This window comes from Astyanax mexicanus, chromosome 2 (assembly GCF_023375975.1).
Source record: "Astyanax mexicanus isolate ESR-SI-001 chromosome 2, AstMex3_surface, whole genome shotgun sequence".
Classification (NCBI taxonomy): Eukaryota; Metazoa; Chordata; class Actinopteri; order Characiformes; family Acestrorhamphidae; genus Astyanax; species Astyanax mexicanus.
In genome coordinates this window covers 6823979-6850723 of record NC_064409.1, presented here as the reverse complement: position 1 = coordinate 6850723, position 26745 = coordinate 6823979, and the positions used below count along the sequence as shown (strand labels likewise).

Here is a 26745-nt window from a genome sequence, read left to right as displayed (position 1 = left end):
CAAAATGTACAAAGTCACTTTTTCTGGCTCTCATTTTCATTTTTATTACTTTTCCTTGTGTTAATCTGGCACTTTCTCGTGCTCTCTATCTCTCACCTTCTCCCACATGCGACTGCAGTCTCATCTGCTTTCAGTAGGGAGGGTGAGAGTGCATGCTGGGTATTTTAACTGGAGCAGAGGGACGTGGCTTTTCACTTTCAGAAAGGCCCTGAGCACCGGCGTTCACTCAGTCACTCACATGGACACAGACACACACACACACACACACTGCTGCAGTGTCATTTTTACTGGCTCCATTGTGTCTTCTCATATGCATATACATACCCTAAAACCAAAAATAAAAACATGAAAAATGTACTTTATTTTAAGTTATATGTGCATCAACAGAGGGACCTGAATTAATGAAACCAGAAGTGAAGCAGGCCAGCGATCAACAGCAGAAATAGAAATTAACTATTTATTTTATATTCACTGACCTGTGATATTCACTGATCACTTAAAAACGATGAGTTTATTTGATTTTACCAAATTGAAAACCTCTGAAATAGAATCAAGAGGAAGATAAATGATCACAAGCCAACAAACCAAACTGAACTGCTTGAATTTTTGCACCAGGAGTGACATAAACTTATCCAAAAGCAGTGTGTAGCACTGGTGGAGGAGAACATGCCAAGATGCATAAAAGCCACCAAATACTGATTTCTGAAAACTTTATGAATATGAACTTGTTTTCTTTGCATTATTCGAGGTCTGAAATTTCTGCATTTCTGCATGTTTTGTAATTTCATTGTAATTTGTCATTTTCTGCAAATAAATGCTCTAAATGACAATATTTTTATTTGGAATGTGGGAGAACAACATATACATAAAAAATAGCAAAATCAAAGAAACTGATTCAGAAACTGAAGTGGTCTCTTAATTTTTTTAAACGGTAGGATCTTGCTCATGAATGTTTATACATGCAAACATATCACTTCTGATTGGCTAACAGCACGGCGACACCAGCGGGACAGACAACAGTTAGAAACGTTTTAAAATAAAGACATTTTTACACTAATAATAGTCTTTGCAATGTCACATGCTACTTTACAACATGTGTAATAATGCCCTGCACTTCAGCCACTGACCTAGTATTAGAGTCTCTGTAAAATGCCAAATCCACCGGAGATCCCATGTGAACGTATAGTTACTTACATACAGAGGTGGGTAGTCCAGGTCCAGAAAGTAAAAATCCACCTGTTTTTGTTCCTTGAGCCACAGCAGAGCCGCACAGGCAGTTGGAACAAAACCCCGGGTTAGATTTTGACTTTTAACTAGTGTAAACAGAACCTTTTTAAACATAAACCTACCTATCTCAATTCTATTTTGCTGCTGGTGTTCCTCCATAGACAAATTCTAACTATGTGTTCCTTAGCTCTGAATTACTGGGTACAGCATTTAACATATAACAATGGAGGTTGAGGAAGAGTTTCATATGCAGCATATACAACTCAGAGAGACCTATATTATTTCACAGAGAACAAGAAAAAGTGGATTTCAACTGATGGACACCTTTAAGAAAAGAAAATCATACATATTGTTGCTTTAATTAAGCTGTTTTTAATTGAAACTATTTACTGATGTTCAGCAGAGCGTGCTGTTGGGTTCTAACTACTCAAACACTCGACTACCCCAAAGGAAGAATCACAGCTAACATCACATTACACAGTGTGAGTGTGTTTCAGGATTTATAGCAGAACTGGATTGCATTTACTTTTCTTTTCCTTCTGATATCTATACCCATCCACACCGATATGTCATCCTCTCTGTACAAATATTATTTGCATGGAGGTTTCACCGGATTAATACTGCATAGACTGCATAGAGGCTGCACACAATGAATACGGGTTCTTTATTACTATTATCTGTCATGTGCTCATGACTCATCTTGTCGAAACTGTTTTGGTTGACCAGGTTTGATATCTGAGACTTATTACATTTTGGGTATCTGTATTGCATTACCGTGAAATTACTTGTATAACCTTCAGATGTGGATTTTTGCAGAAAGCATAAATACACTTATTCTGATACACAGACCTACTCAAACACACAGAGTGATATGCCAACAAAAGGTGCAAACTTTTTGTCATTAGCATTTATATAACTTTGCAGCCGGGAAGTCTGATACGAGTATCATCCCTGTTCTGTGTTGGTGAAAGTCGACAAAAGTCTGAAAGTCACACACACACGCGCACACACACACACACACACACACACACACACACATGCATATACGAATGTATATCCTTTCTAGAACCCCAACAAATTTCATACCATCTCAATCCCTAAATTTACTCCTATATTTCTGTTGTAGGAGATATATCTGTCCATATCTCTAACAATGCCTTTGATAAAACAGAAAAAATCAGAATTCTGATAATCTGTGTAATACATTCAATTCAATTCAATTTTATTTATATAGCGCTTTTTACAACAAAGGTTGTCACAAAGCAGCTTTACAGGAAAAACAGGTCCACGCCTCTTATGAGCAGCACCACAGAGATGCCAATTTTATGGTGACACAGTGGCAAGGAAAAACTCCCTTTAAGAGGAAGAAACCTTGGAAGGAACCAAGACTCAGTCCGAGGAACACATCCTACTCGGGTTGACCCGCTCAGTACAAACAAATAACAGAACAAAAACAGTACAGAGAATTAATGTGAACTATGGCTAATATAACAGGTACTAATTTATGAATATAAGAATGTGATGGGCACAAACTATAGAGCTATGGCTAATACAGAAACAGATACTGAGTGTGTTAATGGTAATCAGTGCAGGGCTGCAGAGCCGGACAACAACACAGCGGGCAGTGGAGAGCCAGGCTGGGAACATCAGGAACAGGGCATCTCCATACATGTAAAAGAGATAGATAGAGAAAACAGAAAGGAAAGGAAGAGAAAAAAAGCAGGAGTTAGAAGGGTTGTGAAATAATTCTGATGAGTAGAAGGACAGGGCTGATTCCTGAAAGCTGGAACCACAGACGGACGCATCCAGGAAGACCGGCCGGCCAGGCGTCTCAGCACATGTGAGAAAGATAGAGAGAGAGAACAGAGAGGGGAGGGAAGAAAAAGGGGTTAGAATGGTTTTATAAAACTCTGCTGGAGTGGGATGGGCACTGGTAGCAGCAGCTCAGGACATGGGGAGAGAAAGAGAAAGCAGATGATTAGGACAGGGTTTATATTTGCTGGATAAGCTGTAAGAGGAAGAAAATTGTAATGAGACATTACTCAAAAGCTTGAGCAAATAGAAATGTTTTGAGTCTAGATTTAAAGATTGAGAGTGTGTCTGAGTCCCGTATATTAATAGGGAGGCTATTCCAAAGTTGGGGAGCTTTATAAAAGAACGCTCTTCCTCCTGTATAGTTTTTTCTAATACGCGGGACTAATAACAGGCCAGCGTCTTGGGAGCGGAGTGAACGTGGCGGATTGTAAGGAGTAAGGAGTTCCTGTAGATAATGCGGGGCCAGACCATTAAGGGATTTATACGTCAGGAGAAGTATTTTATAATCTATACGAAATCTAACAGGTAGCCAGTGTAGGGATGAAAGAATAGGTGTAATGTGATCGAACTTTCTAGCTCTGGTAAGCACTCTTGTGGCTGCATTCTGAACTAGCTGGAGTTTATGGAGTAATTTATGTGGACTTCCAGCCAACAACGCGTTGCAGTAGTCCAGCCTGGAGGTTATGAATGCATGTACCAGCTTCTCAGCATCTTCCAGAGAGAGTATACTGCGGATTTTAGCTATATTTCTTAAGTGGAAGAATGCAGTTTTGACTATGCTACATATGTGAGCATCAAACAAAAGAATTGGGTCAAAGATGACCCCAAGGTTTCTCACAGTTTTACCAGGTATAATTAAGTGACCGTCTATGTCTACAGTATTAACATTTATGTTTTTATCAATATTAGGACCTAATAGAAGGACCTCAGTTTTATCAGAATTAAGTAAGAGAAAGTTGTGTGTCATCCAATTTTTAATGTCTTTAATACAGTCTGTTATTTGATTTATACAGAGCTCCTCGTTGGGTTTAGCAGATATGTAAAGTTGCGTGTCATCAGCATAGCAGTGAAAGTTAATACCATGCCTACGGATAATTTTACCCAGTGGTAGCATATAAAGAGTAAAGAGTAATTAGGAATAGCAGTTGTCGCAATTGATTTTGATGCTATAGATTCTTGGTTACGTGGATTGTAACAGTACAAATAATTAAAACAATCCTCCTATATACAGTATTTAATCTCTACCGTGTTGACAATAACACAGATAAGCATTCTTGGAGCGCCATAATTCCAAAAAACAGTTTCTCTGCTCCACATGCTACATACTAAAAAAATGTAAGTACAGATTTGTACTTAAAAGACCCATGTTTTTTGTGCGAGTATAGATTCTAAACATTATAAACATTATTATCAACTGAATATGTGTCAAGGAGTTCATGATCCAAAATTGTCTGGTTTTCAAATAAAAAATGTGCAAATAAAATATATATTGTTTTTTAGGACAGTGGTACAGAATACTGAATGTACTTTTGGCTGCAGGTTAAATGGTATAAATCTGTACTTTTTGCTGTTAGGAATGACTTTGTACTTCAGAGGGAACAAATCTGACCCTGTAAAGACCAATATTGTACCTTTTGAGGGTACAATTATGAAGAGTGTACCTTACAAAAAAGTACTCGTGTCGTACGTGTTTTTTTAGAGTGTAGGGCCTTTATACTCCCCTAGCCCATGCCTTGCATTAGACATGGTGCTAACAGATTCATTGTTTTTCTGCTTCAGAGTCCTATTTTATTGGCATTGCTTCTCTGCAGGGAGTTGGCAAGCTGTGTGTGTAGGCATTTTTTTATTTAAGCTGTATTTAAACAATCAGAAGCCAAGCACTCAAACACATCCTTTCTTATTTGAGAGAAGCAGCAGGTCTTCCAGTTTCTGTGTTCCATTTGTTTCATTTGTAGTCAGGTGACAATCTAGGTGACATTTTGTAAAAAAAAAAAAATAATAATAAATACATAAATAAAATAAATATTGCATGGCCTCACCTTATTAAGGCGTGGGAACGAGATCATTAAGGTGTTGCAATGACTTATTAAGGCGTGGGAACAAATGTTAATTAAATCTATCTGGAGAATAATAACGCTTGCTTTTCTGTAAATTAATGCTCATGAAGTAACTGAATATTACATCATATACTTTAATTAACTTTAATTACATTACTTCTTTAATCCAAGAATAGTCTTTTGTAAGATAAAGGAGAGTGAACTGGCTTTTTAATTTTTTATCTCTAAATGAATTATGGTGATATTTTAAAGTCTCTTGCAGTGAGATGTGGCGTAATTCTGCATAACTGTACGTTCACACCGAACGCGATAAAATCGCTCTGTGTCCAACAGGCGATGAGTCGCTTGGGGGCGTGTCTCACTCAGAACGAGCTGTCGCTGGTGGGCGTTTTCTTCAGTTGTAATAAATCATTATGTTAACTTTAATAAATAATTCCCTTTGTTTCAATAAAAGGTTCTGTTAATTAAAAAAATGTTCCCTTAGTTGTCATAAATCGTTCTGTTAATTTATAAATAATTTCCTCAGTTTAATATATAGTTTTCTATTAAATAAGGTAATTCTGTAAGGATAGTACTATAGTGGGGTAGCCGCTGGTGAAGTGGAGTATTTTACCTCAGATCAGTTCAGTTCTGTTCTTTCCGTTTTGCTGGCGGAATAAATCTTCAGTAGGAACCGAAAATCAGAGCAGCAATTTCAGGCCAGACATATGAGAATCTGTTTCTGATTGGTAGTCGCCGCCGCGTGTCGCTGCTCATTTGCATAAAGTTAAGTTCTGGTCAACTCTCTCGCGTCGCTCAAACCGCCCGCTTTGCATCGCGTCGCGCCGCGTCACTGCCTGTCACCCAGTGTCGCTCGCTCTCATTGAAAATGAATGACTTCCGGCTGCTTTGTCACTCGCGTCGCGTTCGGTGTGGACGCACGGTTAGAGACACTTATTTAATTTTGGCCACGCCTTAATGGTTATGTTTTAAGTAACTTATTCCCAAGCCTTAATTATCTCATTCCCACACATTAGGATCTCGTTCCCACGCCTTAATTATCTCATTTGCACACATAAGGATCTCGTTCCCACGCCTTAATTATCTTGTTCCCACGCCTTAATAAAGCGTGGCCACACTTTTTTTTTTTTTTTTTTGTTACGTCACTCTAGGGGCTCTATACCAATCAGCTTGATCTGAGCTAATCCCGGCATGTTCCAAACATGTTTAATTTTCTTGTAAATGATGAACATTTTAGTCATCAATCTACTGTGCGTTCTTCACACAAAACTGCATGTAATGAAACTCAGCACTTAAAGTCTTTGTTCTAGATGTGTATATCATGTAGATTCTGTCACATACAAACAGCCTACACTTGTCGTCCTGGAGTGTGGGATTGTTCCTGGAATAAAGTTTCTGTAAAACTAGCCTGGAATGGATCTTAAGAGACTGGTGCAGAACAAAGTCCTAAAAAAAGGACAAATGCATGTGAGTAATTGTTTGTTCGTGGAAATCACTGTACTGGAAAAAAGATTACCGTGAAGCCTTTAAAAAGATTTCCCTAAAAAATGCAGAAACGCTACGGCTGTGTCACGGTCAAGGATGCATTTTTCAGCAGTTACGCCGCTGAAGGCTGTCCTGTTTTGTATGATCCCTCAAATGCATATGAGAAATGTGTCCTTCGTTTCTGAGGAATGGAAGATTGCAGCTGGTGTATCCTTCGAGACCTTCAGTCACCCGCAGCTTCTTTAGAAAAATATCAGAACAGCTGCTAGTGGTGAGAGTCTGAGATGAATTGTAAATTTTAAATTTTGGATACCAGCACACACTAAAAAGCTACAAAGCTTGTCGCTGGGGCTGTACCTTATATTGAGGTACAAAAAAGTACCTTTCAGTGAAAGTCCTTTTTTGTACCCATGGTTTTTGTGCCTGTAAAGATAAAAAAAATATAAACATTATCATCAACTGAATATGTCTCAAAAACTTGATGATCCAAAATTGTCTGGCTTTCAAATAAAAAATGTGCAATTAAATTATATATTGTTTATTAGTACAGTGATACAGAATACTGAATGTACCCTTTGGCTGCAGGTTAAATGGTACAAATCTGTACTTATAGCTCTTAGAAATGACTTTGTACTTCAGAGGGAACAAATCTGACTCTTTAAAGACCAATATTGTACCTTTGAGGGTACAATTATGAAGAGTGTACCTTTGAGTACAAAAAAGTACTTATATCGTACCTCTGTTTTTTAGAGTGCACTATCAAGGCATCTTGTACATCAGCTGCACCCTTTACTGCTTTTTATGATTTCTGTGTATTTTTAGTTTATGAGCATCTATCTATCTAAAATGAACCGTACAAGTAAAGTGATACCTAAGAAAGGGCAGAACTGACACTTTCGTTTTCCTCTCATCAGGACTGTAACCTAAAATTTACAGCTCTATTTTGGTTAGGTCGGATGCAACAGTTTTCCTAGTTTAGTTTATGGTATGGGTGTAAAATATGGACTAAAATCTGATGTGTGGTAACACTGTTCAATATGCCAATATCAGTGTGAAAGACGACAGTTAAGAAGTAGTTTGGTGTGATCGTTCACTTTGGACCTCTACCTCACTCTGCCTCACTCTACCTCCAGCTTCATTATGTCACAGTCAGCAGCATAGAGAACTCCCTCTTTTGCTGCACATCGGTAACACAGTTTGAGTTGGCTGTTATTCACAATGTTACTGCAGCTCTTTTGATGTGTTTATTAACCCTTGTGTGGTGTTCAGCAAAATTAAGCAATTTTACATTAAAATGCTTTACACATGCTTACTTCACCTAAATTGCAAGCAATATAAACAGCTTACATGGTTAATATTTGCCCTTTACCTTTCTTATGTTACATTTCTTTTAAAAAGTGCTACTATTTTTTTATTAGTTTTTTTTTATAAAATGTAAAAGAAAATGAATTAAACCCAAGATAAGAGTAGAAAATTTGTTTAGTTTCAAATTTACAAATGAAGCCCTTGGCCAAACATACTGTATGTAATATAAATGTGTAGGGAGGGGGGGGGGGGTGTACAGTGTGTGTTTATCGAAAATGTGTTTTGATATATGTTTTTCACAAAAAATGAGCCAATGCCAATGAGTTTGAGTTAGAAAAAATATTTTTTTAGTATCATTTGATAAAAAATAAAATGGGTCCCACAGACCCGAACACCACACAAGGGTTAAGAAAACTCATACTGCAATAACAATAAAAATATAATAAATCATACAGTCCTAGCTCACGATTGGACTTTTCACTGCACTAAACTCTCACTACTAAACCATGCCAAGGGAAATATAGTATATAGTATAATATTTCCATTCTAGGCCACCTTTATAATGTGCTTTATCACTGCTGTTCTTTGTTAAGAAGCCCTTAATCAGGATACCACAGCATGAAACGTAGCACAGACCGCTGAGGTGTAATAGTAATAGTGTGTTGGATTAATTTCTCAGTGCAACACTTCAGCAGAACACTATAATATTCCACTATAATAATAACCTGCCCTGCATGATCCTTCTCCACTCATTCTTCACTGCTTTTAACCTCCGCTGACCCGCTGTGTTAGGAAATGAAACTGTTACACTTTAGTATTGAATAGTAATACCTCTCTCTCTCACTCTGTCTCTCTCTCTCTATTTCTCTCTCTCTCTTTATTTCTCTCTCTTTTTATTTCTCTCTTTCTCTGTCTGTATCTATATATTTCTCTCTCTGTTTCTCTCTCTTTCTATATTTCGCTCTCTCTTTTTTTCTCTCTCTCTCTTTATTTCTCTCTCTCAATTTCTCTCTTCCTCTACCTGTCTATATATATTTCTCTCTCTGTTTCTCTCTCTTTCTATATTTCTCTCTCTCTTTTTATTTCTCTCTCTATTTCTCTCTTTCTCTATCTGTCTATATATTTCTCTCTCTGTCTCTCTCTATTTCTCTTTCTCTCCCTTTATTTCTCTCTCTATATATTTCTCTCTCTCTTTATTTCTCTCTCTTTATTTCTCTCTCTATTTCTCTCTTTCTCTATCTGTCTATATATTTCTCTCTCTGTCTCTCTCTATTTCTCTCTCTCTTTATTTCTCTCTCTCTCTATTTCTCTCTCTATTTCTCTCTGTCTCTGTCTGTCTCTATATATTTCTCTCTCTGGTTCTCTCTCTCTCTTGCTGTCTCTCGCTCTTTTTGTCTCTTTCTCTCTGTCTCTCTCTGTCTCTTTTGTTGTCTCTCTCATTGACACAATAACAACATTTATAACAAAAAGTATCATTATGATTATTTTAATGAATTTATTATTTATCAATATTTATATAATAATAATCACTTTCTGTTGGGTGGGGATCCCCATGATTTTAGAGGTCTTATTTTGAGGTGGGTTACCCACTGTCTCTCAGGCTGTGACTTGTACTTACATGTTTGTCAGAGAGGGGGTGGTGTGCCCCTCTCCCAGAGCAATTCATAATTTTTCTATTTTTGAAAATTGTTGAAAATTTGGGATTAAAAATGTTTAAATCTGTTCGTAAAAAAATATTGTGTTTCTTTGAATTTGTCACACTGAAGAAGAAATTGCATCTCTCTATCTCTCTCTCTTTCTCTCTCTCTCTGTAGTTGTCGGGCTGTGGTTTGCTGGGCGTGGGGATCTGGCTGTCCGTGTCTCAGGGCAGTTTCGCCACCTTCTCGCCCTCCTTCCCCTCCCTCTCTGCTGCCAACCTGGTCATCACCCTGGGCTCCATCGTGATGGTGACAGGATTCCTGGGCTGCATGGGGGCTATAAAGGAGAACAAGTGCCTGTTGCTGAGCGTAAGTGGCAGCCTACAAATCCCACAATGCCTTTAATGCTAGATGTGCCTCATGGCTAATTAGTGGGCATTAAGAAGTCACACAGCGTGCTTTGGAAGTACACAGCACTGATATAATAATTTACATAATCACAGAACTGGGAGCAGACTGTATTGTGTAACTTCCCCCTCCTCTCTCTTTATTCCCTGCAGTTCTTCATTGTGCTCTTGATAATTCTGCTGGCAGAGTTGATTCTGCTCATCTTGTTCTTTCTGTATACAGACAAGGTAAAGCAGCACACACACACACGTACACACACACACACACACACACACACACAGGTACACACACATACACACACACAGGTGAAAACACATGCCAAGAAGCACATCCAGACACAATGACAGAGAAGCATACAAATAATTTTTTATTTTTTTATGTGAAAGTTTCTGTAAGGACTGTATCAGACAGTGGTAATGGTGAGCTCTTGTGTTGCAGGTGAGTGACAATGCAAAGCGGGATCTGAAGGAGGGTCTGCAGCTCTACAACACTGAAAACAACATCGGCCTCCGCAACGCATGGAACATCATACAGTCAGAGGTGTGTGTGTGTGTATATGTTTTTTGTCAGTGTTTGCCAATGTCTGTTAAACGTTTGGAAACATCAAGCTTTTCAGAATTCTTTTCTTAATTGACAAAAATGTTGGCATGTTTTCATTATGTTCTTTTATTTCTTACACCTTTAATTTTAACAGGCGACTTATTAAGAACAAGTTTTTATTTACAGTCATGTTAAAAAAAAAAACTGGAATCCCCATAAAAGCCTGTTTTTTAATATATTTAATCAAAGATTTACGCTTTATTTTATTTAAAATGACTTTTAATCATATGTGCTAAAACATAATACAGAAATAATTGTGAGGAAAGAATTAGGACCCCACCCCCACCATGCTCATATCATAGCTAAGAAAATTATCAGTACATCACCTGGCATAAGGCATCAAATTTTCACAAGCTATCAAATATTTGTGTTCATTCTAATGTTTTGTTTACTTATTTTAAACAAATTAGTGCTTATTGCTCACAGATAAATCACTATTAAGTCTCAAATGTCAATCTGTGTGTCTGTATATATGAATTTGATTAAACTATATTAATGTTTAAGGTCAATGTTTTAGACTTTAGACATTTCATACTATTGATTAAGTAATGTAAGTGCGTTGTACTGTTGTTCATATTGATCCTGTTTAAAGATTTACAGCTGTGGGGAAAAAGTAAGAGACCACTTCAGTTTCTGAATCTGATTTTGGTTGGCTAAAATAACAAAAAAATATGCAGGGCTTTCAGACCTCGAATAATGCCAAGAAAACAAGTTCATATTCATAAAGTTTTAAGAGTTCAGGAATCAATGTTTAGTTTGCAGTTTTCATGCATCTTGACATCATGTTCTCCTCCACCAGTCTTACACACTGCTTTTGGATAATTTCATTCCTTTACTCCTGGTGCAAAAATTCAAGCAGTTCAGCTTGGTTTAATGGCTTGTGATCATCCATCTCCCTCTTGATTATATTCCAGAGGTTTTTAATTTGCTAAAATCAAGGAAACTTCTTAGCCTCCTGCCCAATCTTTTCATACTCTCCCCCTCTGTTATCTCTCTTTATTTCATCAGGCAGAAACAACCCACCTGCAAAAGCCGAACAGAGATTGTAGCCATTGCAAGCCTGTTACTGCTGTTAAGAAATGTTCCTATAAATATTGAATGAAGCAATAATATCACTCTGCTTCTCTCTCTCCCTCTCTTTGTTACCACCCTCCCCCCTTTTATGTGTTTTCTTTTCTCTCTTGCGCTCTCTCTCTCTCTCATGCTCTCTTTTTCTCTCTCTGTCTCTCTAGTGGCAGTGCTGTGGCGTGACTGGGCACACAGACTGGCACGATGCCCTACCCGATAAGACAGTGCCAGACCGATGCTGTCAGGAGCATTATAGCGAGTGTGGGCGCAACACCAGTAATGTGTTCTGGTCTCGGGTGAGTGACTAGCAGAGCAGCTATGATCATAACATCTGAGCTGTGCTGTACTGCTGTACTATAAAACTGACCTAATGCTGTAATGCCGATAAAAGAAATTGCCACTTTATTAGGTACACCTTGCTAGTACCACCTTCAGAACTGCCTTAATTCTTCGTGGCATAGATTCAACAAGGTACTGAAAACATTCCTCAGAGTCTGATCCATATTAACATGAGAGCATCACGCAGTTGCTGCAGATTTATCGAGTGCACATCCATGATGATCCACGAATCTCCCGTTCCACCAAATCCCAAAACTGATCTAATGGATTGAGATCTGGTGACTGTGGAGGACATTCCAGTTCAGTGAACTCAGAACTCATTGTTGTGTTCAAGAAACCAGTCTGAGATGATTCTCTAGTGCTTTATGACATGGAGCATTATCCTGCTGGAAGTAGCGTCAGAAGATACAGGTACATCATGTGATCATAAAGGGATGGATGGATATGGTCAGCAACAATACTCAGGTAGGCTGTGGCGTTGATGTGACACGATGCTCTGAATGGGTACTAATGGGCCCAAAGCAAAGCGTGCAGTGAAAATATCCCCCACACCATTACTGCACCACCACCACCAGCCTGAACTGTTGATACAAGGCAGGATGGATCCAAGCTTTCATCCATGTTGTTGATGCCAAATTCTGACCCTACCGTCCGAATGTCGCAGCAGAAATCATCAGAGACTCATCAGACCAGGTTAATTTTTTTCTAATCTTCTATTGAACAATTTTGGTGAGCCTGTGTGAATTGTAGCCTCAGTTTCCTCAGGTTCTTAGCTGCAGGAGCTGCACCCGGTGTGATCTTGGTCTTCTTCTGCTGTAGCTCATCATCCGCCTCAAGGTTGGACGTCGTGTTGTGCTGATGTTCAGAGATGCTCTTCTTCTGCAGACCTCGGTTGTAACGAGTGGTTGTTTATTTGAGTTACTGTTGCCATTCTATCAGCTGGAACCAGTCTATCTCTGGTATCAACAAGGCATTTGCTCCCACAGAACTGAACTGCAGCTCACTGGATATTATCTCTTTTTCGGATCATTCTCTGTAAACCCTAGAGAGGGTTGTGCGTGAAAATTCCAGTAGATCAGCAGTTTCTGAAAAACACCACCAGCAACCAACCATGCCACGTTCAAAATCACTTAAATCACATTTCTTCCCCCATTCTGATGCTCTGATGGTTTGAAATGCAGCAGATCATCTAGGCCACGTCTACATGCCTAAATCCTGCATTGAGTTGCTGCCATTTGATTGGCTGATTCGACATTTGCGTTAATGAGCAGTTAGACAGGTGTACCTAATAAAGTGTCTGGTAAGTGTATAAAATAATATATTAGGCAACTTCTAGAAATTACAAAGAACTGCCTGCATGTGGATAAACACTTACACACATTATCAAAAGGTTCGTGCAGCTGCTCATTCACCATATCTTAAATCTTAAAAACTGAAACTGAGTGCAGTAATATGGAGTTCACCTTTGCTGCATTAACAGCCTCTATTCTTTTGGGAAGTCTTTGCACTAGAGGTGCAGAAAAAGCAGGTTATTGACGTCCGTACAGGGATCCACACACCAACTGCATCAATTTCATGGCCTTGTAGCAGATTAAATCTGAAAGTAAATGTGTAAAAAAAACTGCTACAGACCTCACTGTCTGCTATAAATCAATACTTTCAACTCAGTCAGTGTGTGCATTATGAGCCCTGTTTCTCTTGCTTTGTACTGACGCCCATTTTAACCTTTTTAAACATTCGCACGGCCTGCCTGAACAGTGGTGCCCATCCCAGAAGAATTGTGGAATCTAGAGAACTGGAACTGAAAACACAATAAATACCATCAGTAATATTACTTAACCCTTGTGTGGTATTCGGGTCTGTGGGACCCGTTTTTATTTTTCATCAAAAGATACTAAAAAAATATTTTTTCTAACTCAAACTCATTGGCATTGGCTCATTTTTTGTGAAAAACATATATCAAAACAACCCCCCCCCCCCCTCCCCCCCAACTACACATTTATATTACATACAGTATGTTTGGCCAAGGGCTAATAAACATTGCTTCATTTGTGAATTTGAAACTAAACAAATGTTCTACTCATATCTTGAGTTTAATTCATTTTCTTTTACATTTTATTAAAAAACTAGTAAAAAAAAAGAGTAGCACTTTTTGAAAGAAATGTAACATAAGAAAGGTAAAGGGCAAATATTAACCATGTAAGCTGTTTATATTGCTTGCAATTTAGGTGAAGCGAGCATGTGTAAAGCATTTTAATGTAAAATTGCTTAATTTTGCTGAATTAAATACAAGTAACAAAGTAAACTAGTAACAAAAATATGAACACCACACAAGGGTTAATACTTAGTAGGGCTGCAGCAATTAGCCAACACATAATTAACAACACTGATTTGATAAAATTGCAAACTTGGAATTTCAGTGTGAATGCCCAGTCTGCTTGCTGTCCAGAAGAAGAAACGCAAGGAAAATAATGGGTTAACTTATATAGTTAACATTTAACTCACTCTCTGTGTCTCCAAAAGTGCCCAGCTTTACCTAATGACAATCTGATTATTTTTCCTTTAAACGTCTTCTTAGCCTTTAAATCAGTCTAATTGCCACAAAAGCTACATCACAATTTAAGATGTAATTTTTTTATCAAATCATGGTCAAATTTGAACAAATATCTAAATAATTTTAATATGAAGACATTTGAGTAGCCAAGGAACTCCTAGGAGCCTTTCCTATATATCATTGCTGTCCAATTAAAAATGACTACCATATTTGTCGGACTATAAGGCACGCTTTATTAAAAATATAATTCGATTTTGTGCCTTATAATCTGGTGCGCCTAATATATGAACTTTACCAGTCAGGTATTAAGGAGCAGTAAAGCCACTCCTCTGAAGTACAGCGTTATAAAGGCTGCGTGAAGCAGTATTAGCATTAGCCACTAACCGCAGCGCTAGCTCTTTTGCCGGTCAGAGGTGAGTATATCGGACTGTAGTCTGATCAAACTGTTAAAATGTTTACAAAAATTGGCCTGGGGACCCTAACAGTTAATCTGCCATTACTGACAGTAAGCAGAGATGAAGAGTATGACAAAAATAATTGTTAAATAAATAATCTAATCTATTCTAATCATCTATTGGGAAAATATTGACAGATTAGTCAACTATGAAAATAGTCAAAACAACATTCACATTTTTAAGTGAACCTTCAGGCTAAGCAAGGTAAATCAACTGATTTAAAAGTATGACTGTATGAGGGAGGAGGGGTCTCTGAGAATTTGGGCTGGAGCTCAGATGAATTCCACTTTCTGCTGGAAAGCTAGACCCCCGTTGATAAAGGGAGTTTTATCAGAGAGTGGGAGGCGTGAGCGAGTTAAAAAGACCTGATAAGTGCTAGTGGGATGTGGAACATGTGTAACAGAAACATTTATAGAACATTTATAGGGAGGAGAAGGAGCTTCAGGTATGTTTCACCACCCAAACTCCAGTTAGTTCTTAATCCCACTGCAGAAAATAGAGCTTGATTATAACCAGTGGTGACCTTGGACAGTAGATACGAAAGACAAATTCATTTAATTACACTAAATAAATATAAAAAAAGTACAGGGACATCTGCTTATTATTCTTTTAAATGGATAAAGTAGACAAATAGCTAGAGAAAGAAACTTCATTAAAAGGAATAAATACACTTTTCTTGAGGTCTTATTTTTTTTTATTTGTGTTTTGACCACTAGGGGTGCTATGAGAAAGTTGTGGACTGGCTGGATGATAACAAGCACCTGTTGGGTACTATTGCCATGTGTGTGCTGGTCATACAGGTAATTAAAAAACACAAACACGCTAATCACTAACACTACTATATTAAAAAAAACCTTTAACCTCCATTTTTCTCTTTTTTAATAATGTTGAGTTTTTATTGTAGTTTTATGGTCAAAATGACTCAAAATAAATATTTTATCTACATTCTTTTCATTCAACTAAAAGAAGAGAGCGTTTGTGGTAGAATCTATTTACTAGTGGTGTAACAGATGACGGATCACCTCAGCCTGGCAAGTGAGCTGCAAATTAACTGCCAAAAGCCCTATCCGGACGGGATTAGTTTCTCAGGGGGTTCTGGGATAATTTTCTCTTTTATGGGTGGGTCCTCTGTGATTTTATTCCTGTCCAGAACGACCATATATGTGTTTTTCTCAGTTGTCCTCCGAAAAAGTCACAGGCTGAATTATTTACTGTTTTTCACAGAACTGCGTGGTCCTCCAGTAATTTTAGTCCCGTCCAGATTCACATCTATGAGTTTCATCACTTCGCATTTAATAAAATAGCTATTTGTCTACTAGTGCACGGAGATCTACTTGAACACAACAGTGAGTGGAACTAATTAGAAAAATGAATCCCGTCCTAATAGGGCTTTAGATGAACCATAACAGTGTTAATTTTTATGTACAAATTCCCTCATTCATCTCAACACATTGCTGCAGTGAAAACATACAGACTGAGCAGCTTCTATTCGTGTAAATGAAAAGTGTGAATAACTGGTACTGGTACAGTGAGACAGGAGAGTCATCTAGCATGGTGTACTGACTAAGCAACTGCTGCACTCAACCAGTAGATCACAAACAGACCATGTCAAAATAAAAGTCACCACTACTATTGTAGCAGCAACACAAAATACTTTCAACTTAAAGATAAAAAATATTCAAAGTCTGTTTTATTAAAGTTTTTGGCACATACAGGTTACAAACAGTCCCATGCCCTTTTAACCCCTCTCATCCTACCCTATAACACCCCTCCCTCCCCACAACACCCCACCCTTGAGGCCTGCATAAGAAAAAAAAAAGAAAAAAACTTCACATAAATATAAGCATGTAAAAAAGGAATACAAAGAAAGTACATAAAAAAGTAAAAAAATGTATATATTTAAAAACAGATATATACACAATTAAATAGTGAAGAACATATGATTTTTTTAAGTAAATACCTACTGTATATTATATGTCTAAATTTAACAGGTCCTATTTCCAGCTTCCATGTTAAAAAATAAAAAATATAGATATTTTTTGTTTATAAAAAAAAGTCTGATCTAATCCAAACTGTGAATTTTGTTGCATCATCTGTTACACCACAACTATTTGTTTATCTATGATTTATTCAATATAATAGAGTTAAATAATGTAATGTTTTAGGCCACAATCAATTATTCAAAGCTTTTTTTCAATAGCAGTAACTTTCTGTTATGTATCTTCAGACATTGTTTTTTTATCACCATCCCTGTGATCAGTTTAGACTTTAAAATCAAGATTTCACTACAGAAACAGGTGTATTTCTCCTTTAAATGTTCTTTCCTGTCTAATCTCTGTTCTGATGTCACTTTCCATATCCTGCAGCTCCTCGGCATGGCGTTCTCCATGACCCTGTACCAGCAGATCCACAGAGCGGGGAAGAAGTACGATGCCTAGAAGAGCTGCCTAAGATCTTATCCTGTTAAAAAAAGAAACTAAAAAAAGAAGATCACACTACAGTACAACTCCCAGAGCTCCATTATATGCCATTTTAACTCCTGCTTCTTCTTTTTTGTTTTAGTTCCTGGATGTTACTAATTCTGAGGAACATAGTCTCTAAAACCCTGTAACTGTCATTTTTTATATACTACACATATTCCTGCTAAAGAATCTGCTAAAGAGCTGATCTAGGCAGCAGCAGCGGCAGCGGCAGCCTTTGAGGACTGTTGGGAGGAAGAAAACTAAACTAAACCTAAAAATGAAAGGAATTTTAGAGAAGCAAAGATGGCTTTTGATTCGCGGGAGGATTCCAGCTGGCATCGTGTTTTTTTTTTGTTTTTTTTCTTTTATTAAAATATTCTCTTGAACTTTGAAGTGACGTATCAGCCGAGGAGATACGAGAGTTCCTAGATGACGCAGACGTCTGTCTGCTTAAACAAGAATTTACCAAACACTCATGACATTCTCACTTTTTTTTCCATTTCTCTTTCTCTCTGTCTCTCACCCACACCCACAGAATTTGCTTATATGTACAGTTTGGCACTTATACACTTGACCTATGTATGCTATAAACATAAGATGAATATACTGCTGTTTATCATAAGCTCTGTGTGTCGGCCTGTTTGTCCATGTGCATATGTCCTGTGTAGGCAGAGAAAGAGAGAGAGAAAGATAGAGAGAAAGAGAGAGGGCTGATGCACCGCCTGACAATCACATTGCCTCAGGCCTCTGTTGACCACTGACTCCTCTTTTTTCCTGCTGTTTCTCGCCGCGGCTCTTTTGTTCCTGCATTCACTGATCTTTTCAAAGTGCGCCTTCCCTGCTGGGGCCGACCAGCCATCCCAGCTCAGTCATTTGGAAAAGAGAGAGAGAGCAAGGACAGATCGTGAAACGGGGTGCAAAGAGAAAGGGAGAGAGAGAGATGAGGAGATCGATAAAGAGCTCTCTTCTAAGCAAACATGAACAAACAGAATGGCACTTCAAGCGTTGTTATTAGAAATAGCCTCCTCATAGTCTTTATACCAAAAACACGTTGAAATGCAGAGAACATATTGATTGGGAAACTGTCCCCAGTGTGTTTGTGATTGCACTTGGCATATTTTATTCCTCAAGTCAGTGTCTGATACCAGTCAAAGTAAGTGGCCTCCTCTAAGAGTAAAAAAACAAAAAACAAAAAAAAAAACGATTAGTCTCACCCTCCCTCACTGATAATTTCTCTAGTGCTGTCTGCTCCTGAGCTGCGATCGTTTCATCAATTGTCTGAGGTAAGTGTGCTCAATGCAGGGCTGTAAATGAGATCTATCTAGGAAGAGACTTTCTGTGAAAGTTAATATAAGAAACTTTCATACCTTGTTTGATCAAAGGTTGTTCCAATAATTATTCATTATGTGTCGTTACTGTCACTTTAACACTCAAACCCCACAAGAGAAACTTTACATGAGAATAAAAACCTAATCTTTTAGTGTAACTTTGTGTAATATTTGTCATTTCAGGAATTAGACAGAAATATTTTTAGATTTGAATAGTGTAAGAAATACTTTTACAGAAAGTCAAGAAATTCATTTAAACTTTAAAGCTTTTAATACCTCTCCTTTTGAATCATGTATCAGAAGCTGAGGAAAGGATACTATAATCCAGTAATTTCATCATTTACTTAACTAACTAAGATTAATTCAAGTAATTAAACAATTATCTGTCCCGGAGGCTTCATCTCCACTCAGTATATATATAAATAAATGGTGTTAAGAAATAACTAAAGTTTGGATGGAGGAACATGCCTCTTACTTAGCACCCTATAAATACCATCTACCTATCTTGCTCACCCTCAAGTCTTTGCACCCCTCCACCAGCCCATCTCCGGGACTTTCTGGGAAAACTCTGCACTGACTTTGGACTTGATAATAAAACACAGTGGATCAACACCAGCAGATGACATGTCTCTCCAAACCATCACTGATCATCAGTAAATTTTACATTTTATTTAAAGAAAATCAAGGGAGCAGAGTCTGGAGGAAGAGTGGAGAGACACAGTGCAAACTGCTCGAGGTCTAGTGTGAAGTTTCCACCAATCAGTGATGGTTTGGAGAGACATGTCCACCATCTGCTGGTGTTGATCCACTGTGTTATATCAAGTCCGTTTTTCTGGAAAATATTCTGCTGACAACTTTTATGGAGATGTGGATTTCATTTTCCAGCAGGACTTGGCACACTGCCCACACTGCTAAAAGTACCAATTTGTCTTATATAATATTAAAAAAAAAATTTGAGACACTGTTTTTGGGTTTTCATGGGCAGAAAGCCATAATCATCAACAGTAAAATAAACACTTAAAATAGATCACTCTGTGTGTAATACATCTATATAAAATACGAGTTTCACATTTTAAACTGAACTACTGAAATAAAGTAACTTTTCAATGATATTTTAATTTCTAATTTTTTGAGATTCACTGAGATGCACTTAGTAGTATAAACTACTGAGGATTTGAGTGGATTGTTGAACACAGATTAAGAGCGTGGACTTTCAGTAGAGTGTAAAGCGCTCTGAAAGTTTATTAAAGCATTAGCTGAACTCTGTACTCAGGGAAGAAAAAAACAATTAGAAATCTCAACAAGAACTCTTTACAGCTCAAAATACACAACGATACAAAATAGAAAGTAGAAAAGAGTACTGGCTCTTGTCCTCCACAGTATCTATGGTAACAGGAGAGTGATGGGCTGCAGGTGGGAGCACAGCCCGCTGGGTAATTCAGCACTGCCTCTGCTGCCCTCTGTTGGCTGAATGCTGGAGGTGGACTATGAGTGAGAGCCTGAAGAGGGCTTTTTATTCACTGAACAGTCACTGACATGCAGTCACTTCACATGCCCGAGTTTTAGGCTTTCTCTGCATTTTTATCAGCCGTCCTCTTACTTATTTACACTCAGAAATACGACAACTGTCTGGAAATGAGAGAAGGCTATTTTTCTCAGTGGGATGCTTAAAGTATTCAGATGCATTTCAGCTCATGAGCTCTGCGGTTTTATATATTCAGATGTATAGCAGCTCCACTAATGGCTTATAGAGTAAGATGGATGATGAGCAGCTGATCTGTGGTGGTGGATGGAGAAGAGCTGACTTCAGAAACTTCCAGTCAGCTAGTGAGGGAGGACATGAGAGCCTGAGGGTCCAACATCCCTCGGTATCAGGTCAGACAGGTGGGCAGTCAGTAACTCGGAGGAAGGCAGAGAGATGGAATTAGTTTTGACTGGATTTATGTAAAACAGAGAATATAAAACATTATCTGAGTGTGGCAAATGACTCCGGCAGATCTAAATAAAACAGCCTAACTAAAGGTAAAGAGCCAGAAGGTAACATAGACATGAAGGCTCCCTGAAACACTGGCATCCACCCACTCCACCGTCCACAAACCTGAGTGACCGTGTGCAGTGGGAGAACAGCAGCACCAGCATCTCAGTTTACCACAATTTCCTCTGTCCATGAACCCCTGAATCTGCAGCCTTGTCTAAAGGGAAAAACATTAATTACCAAAAGCTAAACTAAACAAGTAAGTTTTCAGATTGAGTTTAAGATTGAGTTTAAGATTGAGACTGTGTCTGAGTCCCGAACATATTCGGGGAGATTATTCCATAGTTGAGGCGCTTTATAAGAGAAAGCTCTTCCTCCTGCAGAGCTCCTCTGAATTTTAGGAACTACTAATAAACCAGCACCCTGAGATCTAAGTAATCGCGGTGGTTCATAACAGGAGATGAGGTCTTGTAAATACTCAGGAGCGAGTCCATGTAGGGCTTTATACGTTAACAGGAGAATTTTATAGTCTATGCGGAATTTGACTGGAAGCCAGTGCAGTGCTGATAGTACTGGACTAATATGGTCAAATTTTCTCGTTTTAGTAAGGACCCTGGCTGCAGCATTTTGAACTAGCTGAAGTTTATTTAAGTTACTGCCGGAACATCCAGACAGTAGCGCATTACAATAATCTAGCCTTGAGGTAATAAAGGCATGTACTAATTTTTCTGCGTCATGCAGTGATAGGGCATTTCTTAGCTTGGCAATATTACGGAGGTGTAGAAAAGCTGTTCTAGTAACATTAGATATGTGTTTATCGAATGCTAGATCTGAATTTATGATAACTCCAAGGTTTTTAGCTGCTGAACCAGGGGTGGCTGAGAAGTCAGTCAGATTTAGCATTAAGTCTGATAATTTATTTCTAGCAGCTTTGGGGCCTAATAGGAGAACTTCTGTTTTATCACTATTTAATAGGAGGAAGTTGTGCGACATCCATGATTTTACATCTTCTACACAATCCTCGATTTTCTTTAATCTCACTCTGTCATCAGGTTTGGCTGATATGAAGAACAATGAAAATTCACAAAATGTTTTCTAATAACTTTGCCCAGTGGGAGCATATATAATGTAAATAATAACGGTCCTAATATAGAGCCTTGTGGAATTCCATATCTTACCTTGGTATAACTGGAAGACATATCATTTATCCTCACAAACTGATAGCGATCGGTTAAGTACGATTTAAACCATGCTAAGGCAGTTCCGGTTACACCGACCATGTTCTCTAGTCTTTCTAAAAGGATAGTATGATCTATTGTATCAAAGGCTGCGCTCAGATCGAGAAGTACGAGTAGGGAAACACAGCCTTGGTCGGCGGCTATAAGTAGATTGTTTGTTATTCTAAATAAAGCTGTCTCAGTGCTATGATAAGGCCTAAATCCAGATTGAAATTTTTCATAGATCTGGTTTCTTTGCAGGTAAGAGCAAAGTTGTTGGGCTACAGCTTTTTCTAAAATCTTAGAAATAAAGGGTAAGTTTGAAATAGGTCTATAGTTAGACAGTACACTAGGATCAAGATTTGGTTTTTTGATCAGAGGTTTAATTACAGCTGTTTTAAAGGCTTTGGGTACATGGCCCAGGGTGAGCGATGAGTTTACTATCATTAACAGAGGTTTAATTATATCTGGCAGTACCTGTTTTAGTAATTTTGTGGGAACTGCATCAAGTGTGCAGGTTGTGCTGTTTGAAGAGGAGACAATTTTCTCTAGTTCTAGCTGTGGAAGTGGGTTAAAGACTTCCAACCTAACTTCAGTAACAGGGTTTTGTTCTAGATCAGCCAGACCAGATGACAGAGAGGATGTTATATTTATCTGTTTAATTTTATCCCGAATGTTTTCAATTTTACTATTGAAGAAGTCCATAAAATCGTTGCTGGTGTGAATGGCTGGAATCTGAGGTTCAGTACCTGCCTGGCTTTTAGTTAATTCGGAAATAACACTAAAGAGAACTCTAGGATTATTTTTATTTATCTCGATCTGTGAGGCCAGATACGCTGAGCGGGCTTTATTAAGTTCTTTTCTATATTTAACAAGACTGTCTTTCCACGCAGAGTGAAACACTTCCAGTTTAGTTGATCGATATTTACGCTCTAAATTTCGTACTAACTGCTTTAAGGTACGAGTTTGATCATTGTACCACGGTGCGAGCTTTTTCTGTCTCTCTATTTTGTGTTTAAGGGGTGCTACAACATCTAAGGTAGAGCGAAAGGTATTTTCTAAACCTTCGGTTAGTTTGTCTAGTTCTACTGGGTCTATAGGAGAGTACATTAGAGTTGATAAGTCTGGAAGCTTACCTGTAAATTGTTGGGCTGTAAAAGGCGTAATTGAACGTTTTACAGAGTAGCTAGGGGATGTACGTATATTATGACTGAGATGTAATTTAAATGAAATAAGGTAATGATCTGAAATTGCGGAGGTTTGAGAACGAATATTCGGGTTATCTATGCTCACACCCAGGGTCAAAACTAAATCCAGAGTATGATTACAGTAATGAGTAGGTCCTGTTATATTTTGAATAATACCAACTGAGTCTAAAATCGATGTGAATGCCTTTTTTAATGGATCATCCAATTTTTTGAAATGAATGTTGAAGTCTCCAACTATAATCACTTTATCATTACTTACTGCTAAGTCTGTGACAAAATCACTAAATTCTTTTAAAAATTCTAAATAGGGCCCTGGTGGTCTGTAGATGTTAATTAAAGAAAATGCATTCTTTTTTGTAACTGGATTAAATATACTGGTGTAAAGAAGCTCAAAAGAAGTAAAATTTTCATAGTGTTTCTGATTGCTAACTAAGGTACTTTGGAAAAATATGCAGACCCCACCTCCTCTACCGGACAATCTCGGATTGTGTATATAATTATAGCCTGCAGGGGTGGCTTCATTTAATGCTACATATTCATTTGGCCTAATCCAGGTTCCTGTCAGACACAGAACATCGAATTTCTGATCAGTTATCATTTCATTCACTAGAACTGCTTTTGAATTTAGAGATCTAATATTAAGTAAACCAATCTTTAGGCTTGAAATGTTAGTATACTGATAACACACCGATGTACTCGTCAGAGCTCTGTTTTATAGGTGAATCCAGGCTGTTGTATGAGAACTCAAGCATGGATTGTGCCATTATGCAAAAATCTCTAAAATGGCACTTTTATAAAGGGAGAAACAAAATGTATTGATTTGTTTTTGCTTGATTTCCACCAAATTTGAAAGGCCAATCACTCAATTCCTATTTGTTTGAACTCCCTCCCATCACTAGTAATGCCCCTGACACAAGCAGGGTGAAGACTAGCACATGCCTCCTCCGATGTGTAGCCAATCACCACCGTCTCTTTATAAACTGCCACAGAGTAGCCAATGAGCTTTCAAGGAAAGCGTCAGATCCCCAGCTCTGATATATTAGCTATAGGGCTTCAGCGATTAGTCGATACAATCGACAATGTCAATTATTTAAATTATTATTATTTAAAGTTTTATTGTCTACTAATTGTTCATTTATAACACACACTTAATTTAGTCTTTGTCTCCAAAAAATGCCCAAATTCAACAGATTACATAATTAATCACTATATATCAGTAATTTCCATGTTTTAACAACATTTAGACACTTGAATGCCTTTTAAATCCAATTGTTTTTAGAGATGGAGGACATGGCAGAAATAATCGTTTTTCTAATCGACTAATCGAAAAAACAATCATCAGATTAGTCGACTACCAAAGTAATCATTCACTGCAGCCCTAATCAGCGAACAGATCTCTCTACTGACCAGCATTACATTAAGAGTGATGTGGGGAGAGTAAACCATCTACCCATCCAAAGAGAGCTACTCTCTCTGACTCTGGCTGCTGCAGCAGGTTCTGTGATCTTCAGCTCACAGTGACAGCACTGGACCACTTGTATCCTTCTAAAGGAAGTCAACTTATGAAAGTTTTTGAGCGTTTCTTTTGGTACACTGATCATGACTTTTTGTAAGATGTAAAAAAAATACAAATAAATAAAAAAAGAAGTGGAAAACAGCAAAAATGGAGATACAATGTTCTTGCATGGCAGCAACCTGTATTTTTGATGTGTCCTGTTGAATGCAGAGTGTGATGTAGGCTACTTTGTGGCAAATAATGCGTCTGTGACATTCAACTTTGCAATTCTGTTTCAGGGATTAGAGTTTAAAAACAGTCCTACTTTTTTTTTTCCAAAAAACTGCTATTCCAGATTCCAGTTTTTAGCTATCACTAGTTTTGGTGTTTCTGTTGTGAAATACATGCCTCAAAAAATAATTTAAATGGACTGTGGGGCATAGAACAGTTTCTGCCTCAAACTGGTCTCATTCCAAAAGTCTTAGATTATGAGTCACTTGTCTCGTTCAATGGGACATTCTAGCCAGATGTCGCCGGTCACAGTCATAACCATCCACTGCTCTGTCCACTGTGGGTGGTAATGCCTTCTAGGAGGTATTCTTGGTACACACATGTTAAATGCCAGTACAACCTCAGAAATGGAACATCCCATCCATCTACCACTCAAACTTCAGTATTTGACGTCACCTTTCCATGAGCATGCTGACTATTGTTTTACCTCACTCTCAATATAACAATTTAACAGCATGTATGGGTGTGAGTGTTCCCAAGTTCCCACACTTAATAATCAATGTGAGGTAAAAGAATAGTCAGCATGCTCATGGAAAGGTGACGTCAAATACTGAAGTACAAATACAAATACTGATGACTTTCGGCATCTTCAATCAGGTAAAATCATTTCCAGTTCATTTAGTGTTTTCATTGACCAAAAGTATTATCTATTATCTTGACAGCTTGTGTTTTATCTATAAACACTTCAGCTACTGATGTTGATCCAATTATAAGGATGGACACTGGACCTCAAATAATGCGAAGTTTTGAGAGTTTATGAATGAATATTTGGTGGAATAACCCTGTTTTTAATCACAGTTTTCGTGCATCTTGGCATGTTCTCTCCTCCACCAGTCTTACACACTGCTTTTGGATAACTTTATGCTGCTTTACTCCTGGTGCAAAAATTCAAGCAGTTCAGCTTGGTTTGATGGCTTGTGATCATAAATATTCCTCCTGATTATAATCCAGAGGTTTTTAATTTTGTAAAATCGAAAACTCATTATTTTTAAGTGTTTTTTTAAGTGTGTTTTTTTTTTTTGCTGTATATATGATGTGCCACATGCTCTGTTCTTTTTCAATAGAGAAACACTGAGGAAATATTACAGGTGTCTTTGCTTAAATCATGTCTGTTCTCTTGTTCTATGCCCCCTGTAAAAGTCTACCAGATGTTATATTTACATAATCTTGCTTTGGACGCATGAATTTCACAATAAACCACCAAAACCATAAAAAATCTCTACAACCTGGATAAACTAGAAAAGTATGAGGAAAGGATTTACACAATTTGTGTAATATATACTTTAGAAAATCAAATCTGTTTGTGCGTAGGCAAATATATATACTGTATATACATAGTAATCAATGCATGAATCAGGGAGCCTCTTGCGAAGAATTCCATGTGTTAAAGTGTTCCCACGCTGCATGTGGAACCGAAAGAGATATGTAAACAGTTGAGACATTTCTGAGGACTGCCCACAGCTGGTCAAAGCGGATTAGGAACAAGTACAGAGATGTGGGAGTACAGAGATGATCCCAGCAAGCAGAAGAGTCTCTGTCTCTCTCGCTCCCGTCCTGCATGAAGTGTGACCTCCTCCTGCCTCCTCCGCTGGACTATCCCCACACCCATCTCTCTGCCTGAGACGACTTCAGCTGCACTGACTCACTGCTCTCACCGTCTCCCTGCTTTCAGAGAAAACAAAGTGTAGGGTATGATGTTAGTCATTGTTCAGCAAGAGTCAATTCTATACTGCTTTTTCCTATTAAAGTGAAAACAAGCTTAAAGGAGAACTCTGGTATAAAATGGACTTTTGTTGTATTAAAACATGATAAAAAGTTC

At 37.9% G+C, this 26745-nt stretch overlaps 2 protein-coding genes across 4 annotated transcripts in view; one reads left to right on the top strand and one right to left on the bottom strand.

Annotated features, from left to right (window-relative positions):
• The window catches only part of tspan9b (tetraspanin 9b), a 54803-nt gene extending 36769 nt beyond the window's left edge, over positions 1 to 18034 (top strand). For both annotated transcript variants that reach the window (XM_007252376.4, XM_007252375.4), the window contains 6 exons: positions 9704 to 9895; positions 10087 to 10161; positions 10373 to 10474; positions 11767 to 11898; positions 15667 to 15750; positions 17317 to 18034. In XM_007252376.4, the coding sequence (XP_007252438.1) occupies positions 9704 to 9895; positions 10087 to 10161; positions 10373 to 10474; positions 11767 to 11898; positions 15667 to 15750; positions 17317 to 17388 (657 nt within the window). In that variant the 3' untranslated portion in view covers positions 17389 to 18034. The remainder of the gene's footprint in view (positions 1 to 9703; positions 9896 to 10086; positions 10162 to 10372; positions 10475 to 11766; positions 11899 to 15666; positions 15751 to 17316) is intronic.
• Positions 18035 to 19957: 1923 nt separating this feature from the next.
• Positions 19958 to 26745, bottom strand: part of elapor2b (endosome-lysosome associated apoptosis and autophagy regulator family member 2b) — a 32208-nt gene continuing 25420 nt past the window's right edge. The window contains exon 22 of one of the 2 annotated variants that reach the window (XM_022671849.2): positions 19958 to 26591. In XM_022671849.2, coding sequence (XP_022527570.2) covers positions 26520 to 26591 — 72 coding nt within the window. In that variant the 3' untranslated portion in view covers positions 19958 to 26519. The remainder of the gene's footprint in view (positions 26592 to 26745) is intronic. The other variant, XM_022671850.2, reaches the window with a different exon arrangement.